Raw genomic sequence first — 18,370 nt, forward strand, 5'->3', positions numbered from 1 at the left:
GAAGCTTACACTGATATTACACTAAGTACAATCTAGACAGTTTGTTATTTGGACTGGAGGCTCATGAGGCACTTAATTTTGACAAGTAATAGTTTTAAAGCCTACTCAGTGCATTAAATCATTACATATTGGTAGCACTGTTTCTGCCACAAAGAAAGCCAAACAAACAATTTTGTCTTATTATTTGGGATAACTGTTTAATGCAGTGGTGGCCAGCCTTTTCCCATACAGGAGCCATATTCAGAGTTAGATTTGTTTTGCAAGCTGCACTGAGTGATTTGAGAAAAATTAGTGTGTTACATTTTCAATTAAGTGTACTGCACTTATACTTTTGTGCAACCACCAAGGTCGAGCAGAAGGCACGCCATGCTTGGAGTCTGGGGACATTTTGATAGCACCTCGTATATGCAGATGCTTCTGGTAGGGCATGCACATATTTGATACTAAAAATAGAGAAAAGAAACAGAATTCATGACACCAACACATGGCTTCGTAACTTCGACACTCTCACATATTTGCCGCAACGAGCATCACAGTCTTAAATTCCTTTTATTTCCACTTATTTTGGTGTTGAATGTACACAGTTTTTAAAATAATTAACAAAATTTAAAATGCTGTTTCAGTTCACTTTCTGTGCGGGCCATATCTGGCCTGCAGGCCTTAGATTGGACACCACCACTGATTTAATGTAATTGCTAGTTTTGGAAGTAGCATAGTGAAACTTTCAGTATATGTATCTACTGCCCCAAAACATTTATGCATTGGGTCTACCAGATACTTACTCTGCAATACTGTATCTACAGGTGGATTGGGTTACACATTTATACATGTTTGCTTCATTCAGTTGCAAAAGTTTTATTCAGTTGAAATTCCTGTGGAATTTCAGCAGCAACATTGCAGTTGATCTCAAGGATTGCGGGGATGTGGTGGTACATAAATAAATTATGTATTCACCCCAGAAACTTGATGAAATCATGCCAGTTAGAAGCTTGGTGATGGTTATGGGCCGTTTATTGTGGTTAGTGACCTGGGTAAATATATCTATCAATTCATATGGATAATCTGTATATGTGGAGGAATATATGCTTATAATGTGCCCACCAGAATAGCCAGTATACTTTTTAGCATAGAATTTTTTTCTTTGATGCTAGAACTGCTGACTCACAAATTTTTGCTACAGGGTAAATTATTGTCTTGATACAAGGGATGAACAAATATATTAGTTCAGGGACTGAACTAATATTTGGGAAATCATAATGCTATCTGGATGGATTTCATTCAAAGTAGTCTCCTTGACACTGCGTATACTGATTCCAACCTCTTCTATGACTTCTGGAAGCATTTCTGATAGGCTTAATTTGGAATTACTAATTTGTTCCTCTGTCGAATTATGAATAATTTCCTCATTTGTTGCAAATCTTTGACCTTTCTAGGAGGTTTTAAGTTTGGAGAGGAAACATTGGATTAGTATCCAGTGAATATGGTACCTTAGTGATGGAGTGCTTCACAAGAAATCCTCGAATGGGAAGCATTGAGTGTGCAGAGGCACTGTCATGGTACAAGTATCAATTCTCTGAAACTGACTTTTCGAGTTGTTTCTTCAAACAGTATTGAACAATCATCACGAAACTGTTTTTTAGTATTCCTAGTTCAGTTTGTCCATGTAAGAATAATTCTTAATGAATAATGAGCCGTTAGTTAAAAAATACAGTAACTAATATCTTCATGTTTGATTGAGATTGCCTCGCTTTTTTTTGGGCCTTAGAGAAAAACTGATTCTTCCATTGAGACAACCAGCTGGGCCATTTTTTTTGTAGGTCAGCCATACACCCATGGTTCATCACAGCATGTTGATGATCAGATATGCAAGAACTTGCTGTTCTCTGTGATCATCAGTGAGGATGTGAGGTAAAAACTTGGCTGAAATATATTGCATAAAATTTTAAGAATTTGGTTTTTCGTCTTTCGGTTTTTACTTCAATGGTTGGTGAGAAACACTAAAAAATCATAGTATGAATATACCCAACCCCAGAGGCCTATTTGAAGAATCTTCTCTGAAAGCTGTTTCTAACATTTCACTGGTTTCTGTTACACTTTTCCTTAATTTGAAACAATTTGATGTGAATTTGCTTCTTAGTAAAATCATTCATTTTGAAATGTGATGAAACAAAAAACACCTATTTAATGTGCACTAATTAAAACAATCTGCAGAAAAATGGGTGATTCGTGCATTACAGGCCCGACGTAGCCGAGTGGTCAGGAGTGAGGGTGCATAACACGCATTCCTTGAGTGGACCTGAGTTCCAGCCTGTGACTACTAAATACGATAAATATTTGTATTGACGATTTATTGTAAGCTCTACTGACTTGGTTGTTGTGCCAGAGTATAAACAGAAATTTTTTTTTTTTTTTTTAGATGAGTCACTGAGCATTGTTGCAATAAGTTGCTCTAAAATATCAAACTGCAAAGTTAGTCCCCAAACTTATCGTGTATCTCTTCCTCCTTATACAAGTTTTGTTTAGTGCACCGTCTAGGGCTATGCATTTTTTCACTAGTAATAGTAATACCAGTAAAGTACAAGTCAGTCCTTTTGAAAACTGGCATCCTTCCATTCACTGTTTTCTTCCATGCTTTCTTTCTTATTCCTCGTTATATCTTTATCCCCAACCAGAGTAAGCCCACTTTTTTATAGAGCTTGCTTGACCCCCATCAGTTGCTTTCCTCATGCTTCAAATATCTGTTTAGCTAACTTCCATCCATTGTACATGCTCTTAGCACCTTAAATTTGTTTCACTTGTCTTTGGATACTTGTTACTTCAAGATTTTATTCATATTTCCTTATTTGTAATATGGTCTTACCATTGCTTCCCTCTTTTAGTTCTATTCATTTTTCTTAATTATCATTTTGGAATAAATTCCTTACCCAGCTTTACTGAGTTTCATAGTTTAAAATATACTTAAATTAATTTTTCTTTTGACTGGTTACTCTTTTGTTCCAAATATGGAAGTTGGTCAAACCTATCTTGAAAGAAAAACTTCATTATATTGAGTTCAAATTATGTTTTTTAATAGCAAATTCATTTTATTGAGTATAAGCATTAGCATTAGTTTAGGCATATAATTCAAGAAAGAAAGCTTATACAGCACATAGCCAAAAACACTTTCCCATTTTGCCCATCCAGTCACTCCAAATGTTTGTCTAGTTCAGCCTTAAATTTTTTTAAGCTATCAACTTCCACAGCAACAGATGGAAGTCTGTTCCAGCAGTCAACTACCCACTGGCTAAAGGTAAACTTCCGCACATCTATTCTACAACTGGTTTTCCTCAATTTGAATCTATATCCCCCTCAGGTTCTTAGTCTGAGCAAGCAAAAGTATCCCATCAGCATTGAGCCTGCTCAAACCATTCATGGCCATATACACCTGAATCAGATTGCCTCACAGGTGCCTAGTCTCCAAATGCTGCAACTTGCAGAACTTAAGCCTTTCTTTGTAAGTGCACCCCTTTGTTCCTCTCACCAATCTTGTTACCCTTCTCTGTACTCATTCTAGCAAATGAGGCCTCCAGACCTATATGTGGTACTCAAGGTGTGGCCCGACCATTGCCTTATACAAAGGAATAATCACCTCCTTGTCTATGAGTATTTAGTATTTGGCTAATGGATTGAGATCACTGTATTTATAAATACATATTTGAAAATACATATATTTATAAATGCATATTTATAAATACATACATACAATAAAAATTTGCTTGTTTATTTAGGCAACTGAGGTTCCTGACACACCTTCAGAGGCACCATCTACTAATCCTCTTGAAACAGCAATGGAAGTTGATGGAGCAACCAATGAAAATACTAAGCAAGATAGTGAGGAAATATTAGTAGATGAGCAGAAATTAAAGACTGCACTTGAATCAGAAATTAAAATTGAAGAAAAAGAAGAAACTTGTGTTGAAATTGGTTCATCTGCCATTGAAGAGGAGGAGGCTAAACATTCTGAATGTAAAACGGAGCCCGAACAAATGGAAGTAAGAGAAGAAGAAATGAAAATGGAAGAAGAACCTGGACCCGGTGAAGAAGAAATTATAGGAGTAATTACTGAGGAAGAAAAGGAACCTGAAGAACCACGTAAAGAATCAAAAATGGTTGTTTTACAATCTGGGAACATTGTGATGAAAGTGAGAGCAGAAAGTATTGCGCCTCCTTCTTCACCAGCATCTAATACACAAACAATTAAAGATAATAGTGACAATGCAGAGGATAGTGAATTTGAAACTGAATTCCGCCCACCAACTCCTGATCCACGTTTCCAGGTATTACCTCCTGTTTTTAGAGGAACTGAATTATCAGGATTATGTTCTATAATGTAATATAGTGATGCAGTTTGCAGGTATGCAAAGTCAAGATGTAATTTATTTGTAATTTTAAGATCATTAGTTACACTGAAGAATGCAAGTTGCAGTTTTTTTTTTTTTTTTTTTAACAAAAATAAATATACATGGTGAGATTTTATATATATATATATATATGTGTGTGTGTGTGTGTGTGTGTAAATATATATATATATATATATATCTTATGTCTGAATGAGTGCATTGTACATATGTGTGTGTGTCATTTGTAATTTTTTAAAAACTAGTCATTCACCCTGGGTATATTTCCTCCCATTAACTTCAGGTTATTTTAATATCCAGGTTGTATTTAAGTACCATTCTTTCTAAATTATGACAGAGAAAGTGGTATGAGCCTTGTATTTGTGTATTTATATATACACATTGGGACTGTGCCTTTTTTTTTTTTTTTTTTTTTTAGTGCCCTTGTATTCTACAATGAATGGTACTACTGATTTTGGTGTACATTATTGTAAATATGTGCATTAGTTGTAAAAAAGCATGTACAAAATAAAATTTATGTTTTGTATGTTGTGGTGGTGGTTGTTTCTTAAATTTCAAAATAGACAAGGTAATTAAAACCTTACATGTCATTTGCATTTGGAATTAAAGCAGCGCGCAATTGAATTTACTTGTCTAATTTCATTTTCTAGATGGATGATATTATTCAGGTCATAAAACTACATGTGTTATATTCATGCTTAATTTGATACTGCAAGTTAAATATTAAAAGATTAAACATTCAAGTAGTTACTTCATGCACAGTGGCTACATGTATTGAATAGTGGGGATATCAATAAAACCTTTAAAAAATTTCTTGTGTCCTTTCATTTTTTATTAATATCATAAGACACTTTTTGAACATTTTCTTTGAAAAACTCAGTACACTGTTCGAAAAGTAAATCTACACAGTGTGCACAACAAATCTGTTTTATTTCACTACCAAAAAGTGATGTATATGCTGTACTCTAACATGTGTTGAGTCACTAAATAAAAAAACATTTGATTAGAAAACAAGAAATTTAATAATGAATATGATTACCCCACCCCCTCTACTCCTGTGGGGTTTAATGACTACCATAATCCTGTGCAGGGAATACTTTATACCAGTTTGTAATGTGATGAGACTGAACTAATATTTAAAATATCTTTCTCCATTCCTACCATAAGGCTGTGTGTAGTTTTCATCTTGAACTAAGACATCTGGCTCTCTGTTGTTTCATTTTGACTGAGATCTGGACCTGAAAATAGCAGGTTTGCCACATTCTCCTAAAACCCACTGTTGTAGTGATATTTGGCATGCTTTGACATATAGTGTTGTCATGCCCTATGTCGTGACAGTATGTCAGAATAAAACAAACAGCTGCATCTGTAATTTTATTGATGACAATCACTGTAACACTACAGGTGCAGCTGTACATTTCATTTTCCATCTGATGCCTGGACTGTGTACAACTTTGGTAACTTATTCTCCTGAACATTTGTCATGCTCTGTGCTAAACAAATATGGTTCTTACATATCCCAGTTCTGTCAACTATCTCACGTCAGTTCATTAATGATGCCCTTGAGATTTCTTCTCTCCATTTCCATTTTTGACATGCTCTGGTGGGGTGGGAGGGAGATCATTAATGGTAGTCTATCTGGTTTGGGCCAAATGGTTGCATTACCTTCTGTCTTCCATTGGCATACAATATTTCCAACCGTTGAGATTGGGTGTCCCCCTCTTTTTGCTATTTAGCAAAGGGACAAGCCTGCAATATGATAATCTCCTCTCACATTTCTTAATCACTATCTCAGTCCTTTTCTCATCATGTTCTTTTTTTGGTGTTTTATCTACTTCTAATGTGATGTTTGGAATTAATTACTTTCCAGGGGTTAAGGTGTTCCAGTGTGTCTGAGGACTATGTATATACTTCTCTAGATGATTAAAATAAGCTTTGCTTCCTTGCATTATCAAAATAATACAAGGAAACAAATCTTATTCAGCATCTGCCAAAAAAATAGACGATAAAATAAATTAACTAAATAAATAAAATAAAAAAATATTCATTCATTTGCATATATTCCTTATTAGAAGGAATGAGCAAATACAGTGAGTAAACTTTTATTTACTTTTTATGTATTTATTTTTTGTTCTTTCTGACTGACCTTACCATGGTGGGATGCTTATTTTGTTAACTTGCATATCACAAAAAATGTTATTTATAAGATGTATATGTTCATGTGTTGATATAACCTCATCAGCCAATTTAGTCCTGAGTAAATAAGAAAAAAACCTTTGGACGAAGTTCCTCATGACTTCAATAGCAACCCGGACCTTTCCAAACAGATTACGAGAAGTGAAATAGTCTGCCATAGCAGCCTATTGCAACCTAATTAGTTTTGCTGATTACTGAATAAATTTTGTTGCACATTCTCAGTCCTTTTTAGGGATAAAGAGAAAACACCAAAAAAAGAACACGATGAGAAAAGGACTGAGGTAGTGATTAAGAAATGTGAGAGGAAATAGTCATGATTTGAGGTGGCCATTTTTAAAACTGGATGATGCATTCAAATTGTAATAACATGGTAACTATACAAGTTGGAATTCAACAACATTGGGACAACAGTGAGATTTTTTATTTATACTCTCCAGTTTTAAAACGTTCAGCAAAGCTTTTTGGCATGGCAAGGAAAAAATGCAACCCATAATAAAAAGATCACTGCTAAAAATTTCAGTTTTGAGTGATGAATGAGATGCTTTGTCATATGGATAGCTCGACATACCTCAATTTGACAACTGTAAGTTGAGAAGAGTGCAAAGGGTATAAATATCCTTTGTCTGCCCATAGCAATCAATCCTGATAATATCACAAATATGATGATATAGGAACTATTAGTGTCAAATGATTATAACATCCTAAAAGTGGATGATGATAAATGTGATTCTAATAGTGAAAGGTTTTAATTTCAGTAGAAGGGATTATTGTGGACTAAGTAATTTCTTGTATTTTATGAATTGGGATGAAATATATATGAGTAGAAAGAATTCCATGCACTATGGAAATCTCATGGCAGTCATCACAGTGTAAGGTGCATTCATTCCAGTTAAGCAGTACTAAATGTGGAGGCCACCAAGATGAAAAGGAGTTTGGTAGATTTGATAGAAGGCAGTGGGAGTAAGGGATAATTAAAGTAATAGGTGACTCAGATTCACATAATTATATGTAGATTTGTAAAAAAAAAACACATAGATGGCTTGGTAAGCATAAATCTGAATATGAGAAATTGCTAAGAGAACAGATAATAGGGATCAGTTATTTGTATGTAAATAAGAAGAAATGGGTAAATCAGATGGGACTTTTGCACTTATCAAGGTAATTCCACTCAGTGAGGCTGAGTGTAATTATACACAGTAATTAATACATACAGTAGATAGTTTGCATAATATATTTTACACAGAAAAACAGCCTTCTCAGTTGATTGTCCTCCCCTAACCTATGACCAAGCACAACCCAAAAGGGTTGCGATGTATTGTGTTAGTGCAGAGGTTCTCAACCTGTAGTACATCAACTAGTACCAGGTGGTATTCGAACCCATAAGGAAAAAAAACCGAAAGTTAATTACGAACACATAAAAACACATTCAAGTATCATCAATTTAATTTGATAAATTACTAAGAGTAATGAAGTACAAATCAAATTGACAGTTCTTTTGCTAAAAAAAAAATTTAATATATCAAAATGTCAGTTTATATGTTATTTTATAAAAAACTAAAATAATTCCCCTGAGCATAAAAAAGATGTTATAAGCAAAATATAAACATGCAAATACTGTATTAGCCTCTTCTATTTTCAAGTTTATAAAAATGTTAAGTGGAAAAAATTTCAAAATTGTACCTGTACACACATTTCTGATTTTATATAAATTCATATACTAGATGTTTATAATGTGAAGCTTATACAAAAATACAAAATTTTTGTATAAGCAAAATACAATTTTTTTTACAAAATACAAATGTAAATACAAAAATTTTTTTAAAATTTCATAATCATCAGGAGCTGAAAACAATGAAAAAAGTTCGTGTAAATGCTTGTCCATTTCTTAATGGGTTGTTTGAATTTTAAAAAATGGCTATGGAGTTTTCATGATAAAAAAATAAGCAGAGAAACATACTTAGTATGAATAAACATTTTACTAGTTTGATTATTCCTATTTCATTATTGTATTATTTTTTTAGTATTAAAAACTTCATAGCCACGTATTAAAATTCAAACAGCCATTATAGTTCCAATACGAAATTTTTAGAAATCTTCAAGTACCGTGTTAATAGACTAGAAAAGAATAGCGAAAGCTTAAAAAACGGTACTCACCTTGAAATTAATCTGCGATGGTTTACTTAGGTAGCGTGGTTAATGTTTACGTTGAATTGTTAAATTGAAAAATTAAAAGGGAGGGAAGTAAGTAAAAGTTGACTGAGTTAAATGGGCGCAAGGAAACAGAAGTGTACACATCCAATCCTTGGTTGTCATCGAAATAAAAAAGAAGAATAATTAAAAACTATGTAAGTTAATCCGGTGTAAAAAGAAGAATAATTAAAAACTATGTAAGTTAATCCGGTGTTCACCGGATTAACTTACATAGTTTTTAATTATTCTTCTTTTTTATTTCGATGACAACCAAGGATTGGATGTGTACACTTCTGTTTCCTTGCGCCCATTTAACTCAGTCAACTTTTACTTACTTCCCTCCCTTTTAATTTTTCAATTTAACAATTCAACGTAAACATTAACCACGCTACCTAAGTAAACCATCGCAGATTAATTTCAAGGTGAGTACCGTTTTTTAAGCTTTCGCTATTCTTTTCTAGTCCATTATAGTTCCATAATAAGAGATCTTAGGATTTAGGTACAGAGCAGTGTTGGGAAAAAGTTGCGAGTTAGGATTGAATTTGAAGGCATCTGCAATACTGTCCAAGCACAAAGGAGGGAGTATATGTTGAGAACTTTGTCAATCAATTTGGCCCTGGAGAGTGTGCTAGGCTCATGGTCTGTTGCTTGTCAACATGAGAGACTGTTTCTACAGCAATGAGATAAATTAATTTATCTCACTTGAATAGAAGGAGGACAAGAATATTTGCTGATGGTATAGATGCAGTGATGGGTGGGGGATACACAGACTAATAGATTAACTAGAGCTGCAGGCAGAGGTGAAATTGATTTCTTGCATTGCTTGCTATTGGTACCTGGTACTATTGTCTAAATAGAAAATAAGTAAACATAAGTGATGCATCATAGAACAAAAGAATAAATGGGCTTTGTTAGGGTAACTAAGAACACATGCTTGTATACTTACACTAATCTAGGAACAGTATAAATAAATTTGAAGTACTGATTGAGTTGTTGAATGCAGACGTAGGAATAACAAGACGTGTCACTCAGTCATAAGTGATGCTGAATTTGAATACGAGGAGTAAAATGTATACAGACGGACAGCAGAGGTGGAGGAGGGCATGCTCTTAGTTAAGAAGAATATTAAATCTAAGGCAGTGCATCCAGTTTACCTCCAAATATGGAGGATGCGGAAAGGTCAGGGAATGACCACCGCAATTCCCGGAGCAATATGGCCTTAGTTGCTAATGCTCCTAAAAAAAAAAAACAAATAACAATAACAACCAGTTTACCTCGACAAGTGCAATGTTGAGTCAGTTTGGTGTGATAAAAACATTGGGAAAAGAAAATTGAGAGCAGGAGTGTGTTATAGGCCTAATGACTGATGGGTATACCAAACAGCTATACAAAGAAATAGAGCAAGCCAGCAAATCAGAATGTCTCATAATGGTTGATTTTAACTTTCCAGATGTTCGCTGGAATTTGTGGATTGGTCACTCACTCACTAGCAAGACTTATGCATTTTGTGAATGACTTTTCTACAACAGCATGTTAGCAATAATGAAATAATATTCAATCTGGTTATCAGCAGTGATTCTTTATGCATTAAGAATCTGCATGTAAAAGACCTACTGGGTGGCACCGATCACAGTGTACTGATGTGGAATTTAATTAAAGATAACTAGGAACAGCACACGCTCCTTGAGTAGACCAGGATTCAAGCCCCTGACTGATAAATACGGTTGATCTGCCAAACCACACTGGACAAGCGTGGCAGATTATGGTCCATTTTTCTCAACGTGAGTTGTTGAGGAGGCTTACTTCCTGCAGTTGGTTGATAATGGCTGCAGTTTACTTTTTTTTTACTGTCAAAGGTAAAGAGAAAGGCTTTTGTAATGGTGACTACAGAGGCCTCAGACAGTTTAAGTTCTATGTAGTGGGAACGACTGATAGTTATCAACAGCAAATTCTAAATAGAAAATAATCTATGAAGCTACTGGGCTTTTCATACAAATGAAGAAATACTGTTCAATGTTTAGACCTGAACAGATGTCAGCTGAACTATTGAGACCTGTGGCAGAGAAGAAAAGTGCATGGGGTTCATATAAATTAGCAGGTGATATAGAAGCTTATGGTAGATATCAATTAGTCTGTAATCTAGTCACAAAGGAAGTTAGGCAGCCTAAGGTAGATTATTAGAAGCCTGGCAAAGAATGCAAAGACTTCTATGCTTATATTAACAGTAGAAAGAAGGGACTGAATCACTTTGAGTCACAATGTCAATGGATTAACTGTTGACCTTGCTCATTTTGCAGACAAATTGAACAGGCATTTTGCATCTACATTCAAACAGGAATTGCCAGAAGTTCATCATATTCTAAAGATGAGCTAAACTGTGATAACTGGAAGGGAAGGAGTAATTGTTGAGGATGGGCATAAAAAAGGCATCTGGGGCAGATGGAATATATCCAATTAAGGGAGGCAACAAAAGATGTAAGCAAACCCTTAGGCATAATTATAAGAGCATCCGTGGATTCATGGGAGGTCCCCATGGACTGGAGAAGTGCAAATACCAGGTGGTTATAAAATAAGTTTTAATGTTAGATTTAAAATGTTAAATTTAAAGTTTTAGAGTATAGTCTGGACATAGTGTTAATTGCACTATGTCCAGACTATAACATGCTTCAGTTAAAATTACGGGAGGAGGTAAAGGATAAGTGAAGAACAAAGTGGATTTAGGTCAGGTCGCTCTTGTGTGGACAATCTGTTTGTTCTACAACAGCTGGTGGAGAGAAGAAAAGCAAAGAAAAGGCTTATGACTTCCAAGAAAGGAATTATGGAAAGCCCTTCAAAATATGTCAGTTGATCCAGAGCTTGTGGAACTGATTAGGGAATTGTACGATAACAACATGGCATATATTAAAGTTGGGAATACTTTATCTAACCCAATCTATCCAACAAAGGGCCTGAGACAAGGATGTAGCCTTGTCACAGCCCCTTTCCAAGAAAAACTAAACCTTTAATGTTTAATTGGAATGTGCTTTACAAGAATGGAAAAGAAGCTGTTATGGAATGGATGGGAGTACCAATTAATGACATATCTTTGGAGTCTAAATTTTGCCAATGATCAGGTTATTATTGCACAAGAAGCTTATGATTTAGAATGCGTATTGAAAAAAATTGCATCTTACATGTAACTAATGTGGCCTCAATATCAATTTTACAAAGACTACCTAAGCACCGCAGAACATCCTGATGACTCGAAAGTTACATGGTTTATACATGTCTAAAACCTGTTGATTTTCAAATATCTTGGATGTAGATTAACTAAGGAATTATTGGGGAAAGAGGAAGTTTACACAAGAACTCGTAAAAGGAGCAATATTCTTAGTGCCCTAAACTTTATATGGTGAGACAACAATATCTCCCGTAGAGTTAAAAAAACGTATCGCACAGTCGTTAGTGGAATCGGTACTTTGCTACGGATGTGGTGTGGACACTGAAAGAGGGTGACAAAAAAGAAGCTTAGAGCCCTAGAGTTGGATTACCTACATCGGAGTGGTAGGGTTTCTAGGCTAGAGAGGATCACGATGAGGAAATAAGACAGCGATTTTCAACCTGTGTGCAGATGTGCCGTGGAGTTTGGGGGAAGGTAGAAAAGAAGAGAAAAAATTGGGGAATTAAAAAAATCGTCAAGGTAAATTTTAGAAGTACTATATATTTTTCATGAAAGGCCAATAAGCATGAAAACAATATAACAGTTTAATTTTTAAAAAAAGTTATATTAAAACTCCAAGAACTTCTGTCCCTGTTGTTCCATGTCCCAAAATAACTCTGCAATTCACTTTTACCACCCCACCTTTGTCAAGCCACCAGTGTCAGATGTTGTTTGCATCGGGTGTGTTATTCTGTGTGAGTTTGCACTAATGCATTTTTGTTTATTTCTATTTCGTTTTAATTATTTTGTTATTTCTGAGTTTAGTTGATTTTTTTTTTTTTTAGAGCTTATTAGACATGGACAGATTTCTAATTAAAAAACGTAAGTTAGATGACATTGAATGAAGTGTAGCTGGCACTAGTTCTGGTAGAATAACACAGTGAAGTTAGTATTAGTTCTAAAACTATAATGAAAACTATTTGTCTTTCGGATTCTTTTCTTCTCGAGAAGAGCAGCCATGTCCTAGGTGTATTGTTTGTGGTGAGAAACTGGAAAACCAAGCTATGGTTCCAAGTAAGCTGAAAAGACACCTTCACAAAAAGCTTTGCTTTGGTTTGGTTTAGTTTTTAATGTCGCATTGGCAGCTAAGGCCATAATGCGCCAAGTCAATCACAAAAAAGCACTCACATTTAAGCGAGAAACCAATTGCATATTTTAAAATGCTTATAGCTGATCAAACACACTTGGCTGAACTCAAGAAGCAAGCTATGCCGTTGCCGAAATCGTGGCAAAAAAAAAAAAAGATGAAATCACATACAATTGCTGAGTCAGTAATTTTACCAGCATGCTGTAAAATTGTAAATGTTATCTTTGGTGAGGAATATAAAAAAAAGACTATGAAAATCTCTACATCTGATAACACTATTAGTCGGTGTAGACAAGACGTTGAGTCACAAGTGATAGTCTGTGCGTGTAGTGCAGTGGTGTTGCCACCGTCCTCCCCACACCAGAGGTAAAAGGCCCGGGTTCGAATCCCGTCAATAACGCGAGGAACTTTAATGGGATTTTTTCACTCCGTGGTTGAGTTAGTCGGTCTCAGGCATAAATAGTGTTTTTCCTCAGAAACTGGGGTTTTTTTGTCCAGCAAAACAGACAAATCGACCATAGAACACGCGCAATTAACAGACATAAGACATGCAGCACAGCAGATGAATATAAATATTCAAGTGGCCTAATATAATATATATATATATTTTTTTTAATCACAAGTGATAGGTAATATTAAAGAAAGTGATTTTTTTGCATTCCAGTTGGACAAGTCAACTGACATAACTGGAAAAGCTCAACTGCTAGCATTCAGCAGGTTTGTAATGGAGACATCATTGAACAATTTTTATTTTACAAAACCACTTCCAGAAACAACAAAACGCCAAGACATCCTTGATGTTGTCCAGAGTTATTTCAGTTTTCCCGGTTTGTCACGGAAATCATGCATCAGCATCTGCACTGATGGTGCTCCCTCTATGTCGGGAAGCCTGAAAGGACAAGTCAACTGACATAACTGGAAAATTCAACTGCTAGCATTCAAGATTCGTCGCACTGGCTAAGCAAAAGAACCCTGGCATTGTTTTTACACACTGAGAGGCAGAGAGGCCCTCATTTCAAAATCAGTAGTACCCGAGCTCCAAAAAGTACTGGATGAGATGATCAAAACGGTTAACTACATCAAGAGTAGACCATTAAAATCGAGGTTGTTTTCAGCACTGTTCTGCCATGGAAGCTGCTCACGCACAACTCCTACTGCACACGGAGGTCAGGTGGCTATCTCGAGGGTGGGTACTTTCAAGGTTCTATGAGCTAAGGGAATAGCTTATAATTTTCTTTTTACGTCTGAAGAGATCTGGGGCAATAAAGTTGCTTTCCTAGCTGACATTTCCCAAGTCTTGAATGCTCTTAACAAGAGTTTGCACGAAAAGAATGAAAATATTTTTACTTGTACAGTACTGACAAAATTAAATCTTTTAAGGAAAAATTAACATTGTGGGGCACCAGAATGAAAAAAAAAGAAAAAGTTGAAATGTTTGAGCTGGCAAAAAGTTGCAGACTGGACTTGCAGAATCTTTTCGATTGAATTCTACAAAGTTTGTCACTGCTGAGTAAAAACATTGAAAAGTATTTCCTGTCACTTGATGTATCTTTCTTGGACTGGTTACGAGATCCGTTTGTGTTAAGTGCATTCCAATCAACAGAATTAACTGTTGCAGAAGAAGATGAGCTGACGGAAATAATAAATGACAAAGTCACAGAGGACGTAAATTAAAGCACTCATCAACAGATCTGCCCTTATTATGGTTGTCTCTTTCTCTCTCCAACAGGAGTGCCCCGTTATTACAAAGAAGGCGATTGAAGCACTCCTTCCATTCTCTACATCGTCTCTGTGTGAGGCTGGCTTTTTTCCTATGAACATGATGAACGAGAGTAGTCTTGGGAACGAGAGTAGCCTTGGGCAGGCGAAGTTAAGTTTTTACGGCTCCGGAAAATAGACAAGTTTTTTTCTGTTTTATTAACTTAAATTGGCATATTAACTTATTTTCTAGAGTAGCTTTATATTCCTAGTTACGATACTTAGTTTAATCTTTAACTTAGTAGAGATTTTGTAGGTTATTACTTAGTATCGGTAAGGGTATCCAATCCACGTGTTTTACAAGTTTTGCAGTTCTGGCAAATGGACAGTTTTTAGCTATATTTATCCGCTTTATTGACTAATTGTTATATTAAATTATTTTCTATAAGTAGCTTATAGACCTTGTTAAGATCCTTGATTTATTCTCAATTGAGACAGCGAGATTTTGGAAGTTAATTAATACTTAGTGTCCGTAGATTTACCGTTCGTAACTTGCCGCCATTGTTATACGATACAACGCTATATCCCGAATAGATAGCGTTAGTATAGTATATAATATCAATTAATTAGTAAAATTTATTAAACTTGTTAAACTTAATTGTCAATTAAATTGTACTTTTTAACTAAATACATATAACGACTTAGATTTTACAAACTAAACATTAATTAATACAAAACTTCATACCTAAGTTATATAACGAAACTCGGAGATAATACTGGATACTGAAAAAAATATATATATATAGATATATAGTGTTATAACTGCGTTGGGATATAAGTTTAGGGTTATAATTCTGTATGGAAATTGAATCAAAATCATGACTCAGACCAGAGCAGCAAAGCAAAAGGCTCAAGCTAATGGGAGTGCTGTGACTCAGGGAAGAACTGAGGGGGGGAAAGTTGTCCTCTGGATAACAGCCTTTTAAAATGCACTGCTTGCTTGCTTGCTTGATTTTTGTGAAGCAATCAAGTATGGGACATGATATTGCCAAGGGGGAATCTCTTTGTGGTGCACGATGTAAGGAGTGTGAGGAAATCAGGTGACAAATCATCGTTGTTATGGGCCTATATTTGAGCTAGAAAGACAGGGTGGATGCCCTTGAAGGATCTAAATTGATGGGCCCATCAAGCTCTCAGCTGCTCACATCAACCCCAGACCTTGCACTTGATCATCATGCAACACAACTCCTGAGGCAGAATGACATCAACCCCAGAGCTTGCACTTGATCATCATGCAACACAACTCCTGAGGCAGAATGCGCTGGTCTCACAGGAACTAGTAGTTCTTGGTGACTCTATTGTCCGGGAAACAGTGACTATGGTATGTAAAAAGGATAGCTCGAACAGGACCATTGGGGCTGACATACCCTGATCAATGTGTACAACAATATCACAAAAGGTGATATTGTTGTACACGTTGGCCCTAATGATGTTAAGAGTAGGAGACTGATGGAATTACTTAACAAGTACAAGTCACTGTTGAAAAAAAAGCCGTGAATTAGGGTTGAATTTGAAAGCGTCTGCAATTCTGCCCAGACACGATAGAAGGGAGTATATGATGAGTGCCTTGTCGATCAATTCAGCCGCGGAAAGATTGTGCAGGGCTCAAGGGGTAGAATTTTTTCAGCTGGTCTGTACTTGTTAACAGGAGACACTGTTTCTATAGGGATGGGATACACTTAAATAGAAAGGGTGCAAGAATTTTTTGCTGATGTGATCGAGGCAGTGTTAGGTGGGTCGGAAAACTGCTAGCTTGGGCGGATTCACAGCCTAAAAGATTAACAGTAGCCGCAGGCAGAGGTGAAAGTGATTATTGCACTGCTATTGGAATGAGCAGCAACCTGGTAAACAAGGTGCAGGGTATTTCAGAGACTGCTGGAAGTCATTGCGGTACAAGTGAACACATGGATTGTGTTAGGGAAGCTAAGAATAGGAACAGGTGCATCTATACTTGCGTATACACCAATGCTAGAAGTTTGGTAAATAAATTTGTGGAATTTGAGGTGTTGCTCAAAACATCAAAGGCAGATATTGTTAGGGTATCAGAGACGTGGTGTCACACAGATATAAGGAATGCGGAAGTTGAATTTGGGGAGTACAATGTGTACAGGAAGGGTAAACAGGATAGGAAGGGAGGAAGGATTAGGCTATTTATGAAACACAAAATCCAAGGAAGTGCAGCCAGTCGACATTACTGGACAGTGCAGTGTCGAGTCAGTTTCGTGTGACATAAGCACTGGGAAAGCAAAATTGAGAGAAGGAGTGTATTATAGGCCTAATGACTGTGATGAGTACAATAAGGAACTGTACAGGGAAATAGCGTGGGCCAGTAAATCAGAGAGTCTTTTAATGGGAGATTTTAATTTCCCAGATATTGACTGGAATTTGTGGGTTAGTCACTCACACATTAGCAAGGCTTTTGTGGATTTATTGGATGATTGTTTTCTACATTAGCATGTTCGGGAGGCAACTAGAGGGAGTAATACCCTTGATCTGATTATTAGTAGTGATTCTTCATGCATTAAGAATGTGCAGATAAAGAAACCACTAGGTGGCAGTGATCGCAGTGTGCTGAAGTGGAATTTACTCAAAGAGGTAACTACCATCAGGGGTAAAGGGTAGGGTTTTTTCTTTCGTAAAGGCGACTACGGTGGTGGTCTGAGACAGTATTTTAATTCTATACGGTGGGACCAACATGATGTTACCAACAGCAAATTCAAAATGCGTGGCATTCAAAGAATTTATCTTGGAAGCTACTAGGCTTTATATACCAAATAAGAAATATTGATCAAGGTTTATGCCTAAATGAACTAATGAGACATATGGCAGAGAATAAAAATGCATAGGATACATATAAATTAATGGGTGACATGAAAGCCTATAATAGATATAAGCTGGTCTGTAACCAAATCACAAAGGAGTTTAGGCAGGCAAAGGCAGATTACTAGAAATCTTTGGCAAAGGATGCAAAGAAAAACAGCAAAGAGTTCTTTACTTATAAAAACTCTAGAATGAAGGGGATGAATCAGATTGGTTCTTTTGATATCGATGGTTCAACTGTGACTATCCTGCTCAGGTGGCTAACAAACTAAATGAGTATTTTGCATCTACATTCACACATGAGGAGTTATTCAGGGAGGGGAATGCTAGAGGTGAATTAAACTCTGGCAGTGAGCTAGATGATTTTTCAATAATTGAGAGGAAAGTGCAGGAGAAATTGTTGAAGATAAACATAAAAAAGGCAAACAGGGTGGATGCGATCTATCCAGTTATATTAAAGGAGGCAGCAAAGGAAGTAAGCAAACCCTTAGCCATGATTATAAGAGCTTCCTTGGACCCAGGGGAGGTACCAATGGACTGAAGATGTGGAAATGTGACCCCAATTCACAAAGGAGGATCAAAGGGCGACACAAGTAATTATGGACCTGTCAGTTTAACTGCTGTTCCAGGAAAATTAATGGAGGCACTTGTTAAAGAAGCACTGCAGGACCATCTAGACAAGACTTCAGTTATAGCTCGGACACAGCATGGTTTTGTTAAGGG

General features: G+C 36.0%; 1 protein-coding gene across 1 annotated transcript in view; it reads left to right on the forward strand.

Moving 5' to 3' along the window:
- LOC150082099 (uncharacterized) overlaps positions 1–4,373 on the forward strand; it is a 365,646-nt gene extending 361,273 nt beyond the window's left edge. The window contains exon 22 of the mRNA XM_090379102.1: positions 3,768–4,373. Within this exon, the coding sequence (XP_090235228.1) occupies positions 3,768–4,373 (606 nt within the window). The remainder of the gene's footprint in view (positions 1–3,767) is intronic.
- Positions 4,374–18,370: the final 13,997 nt, after the last annotated feature.

This window comes from Mastigoproctus giganteus, chromosome 8, assembly GCF_048544385.1.
Source record: "Mastigoproctus giganteus isolate SK-2022 chromosome 8, ASM4854438v1, whole genome shotgun sequence".
Lineage (NCBI taxonomy): Eukaryota > Metazoa > Arthropoda > Arachnida > Uropygi > Thelyphonidae > Mastigoproctus > Mastigoproctus giganteus.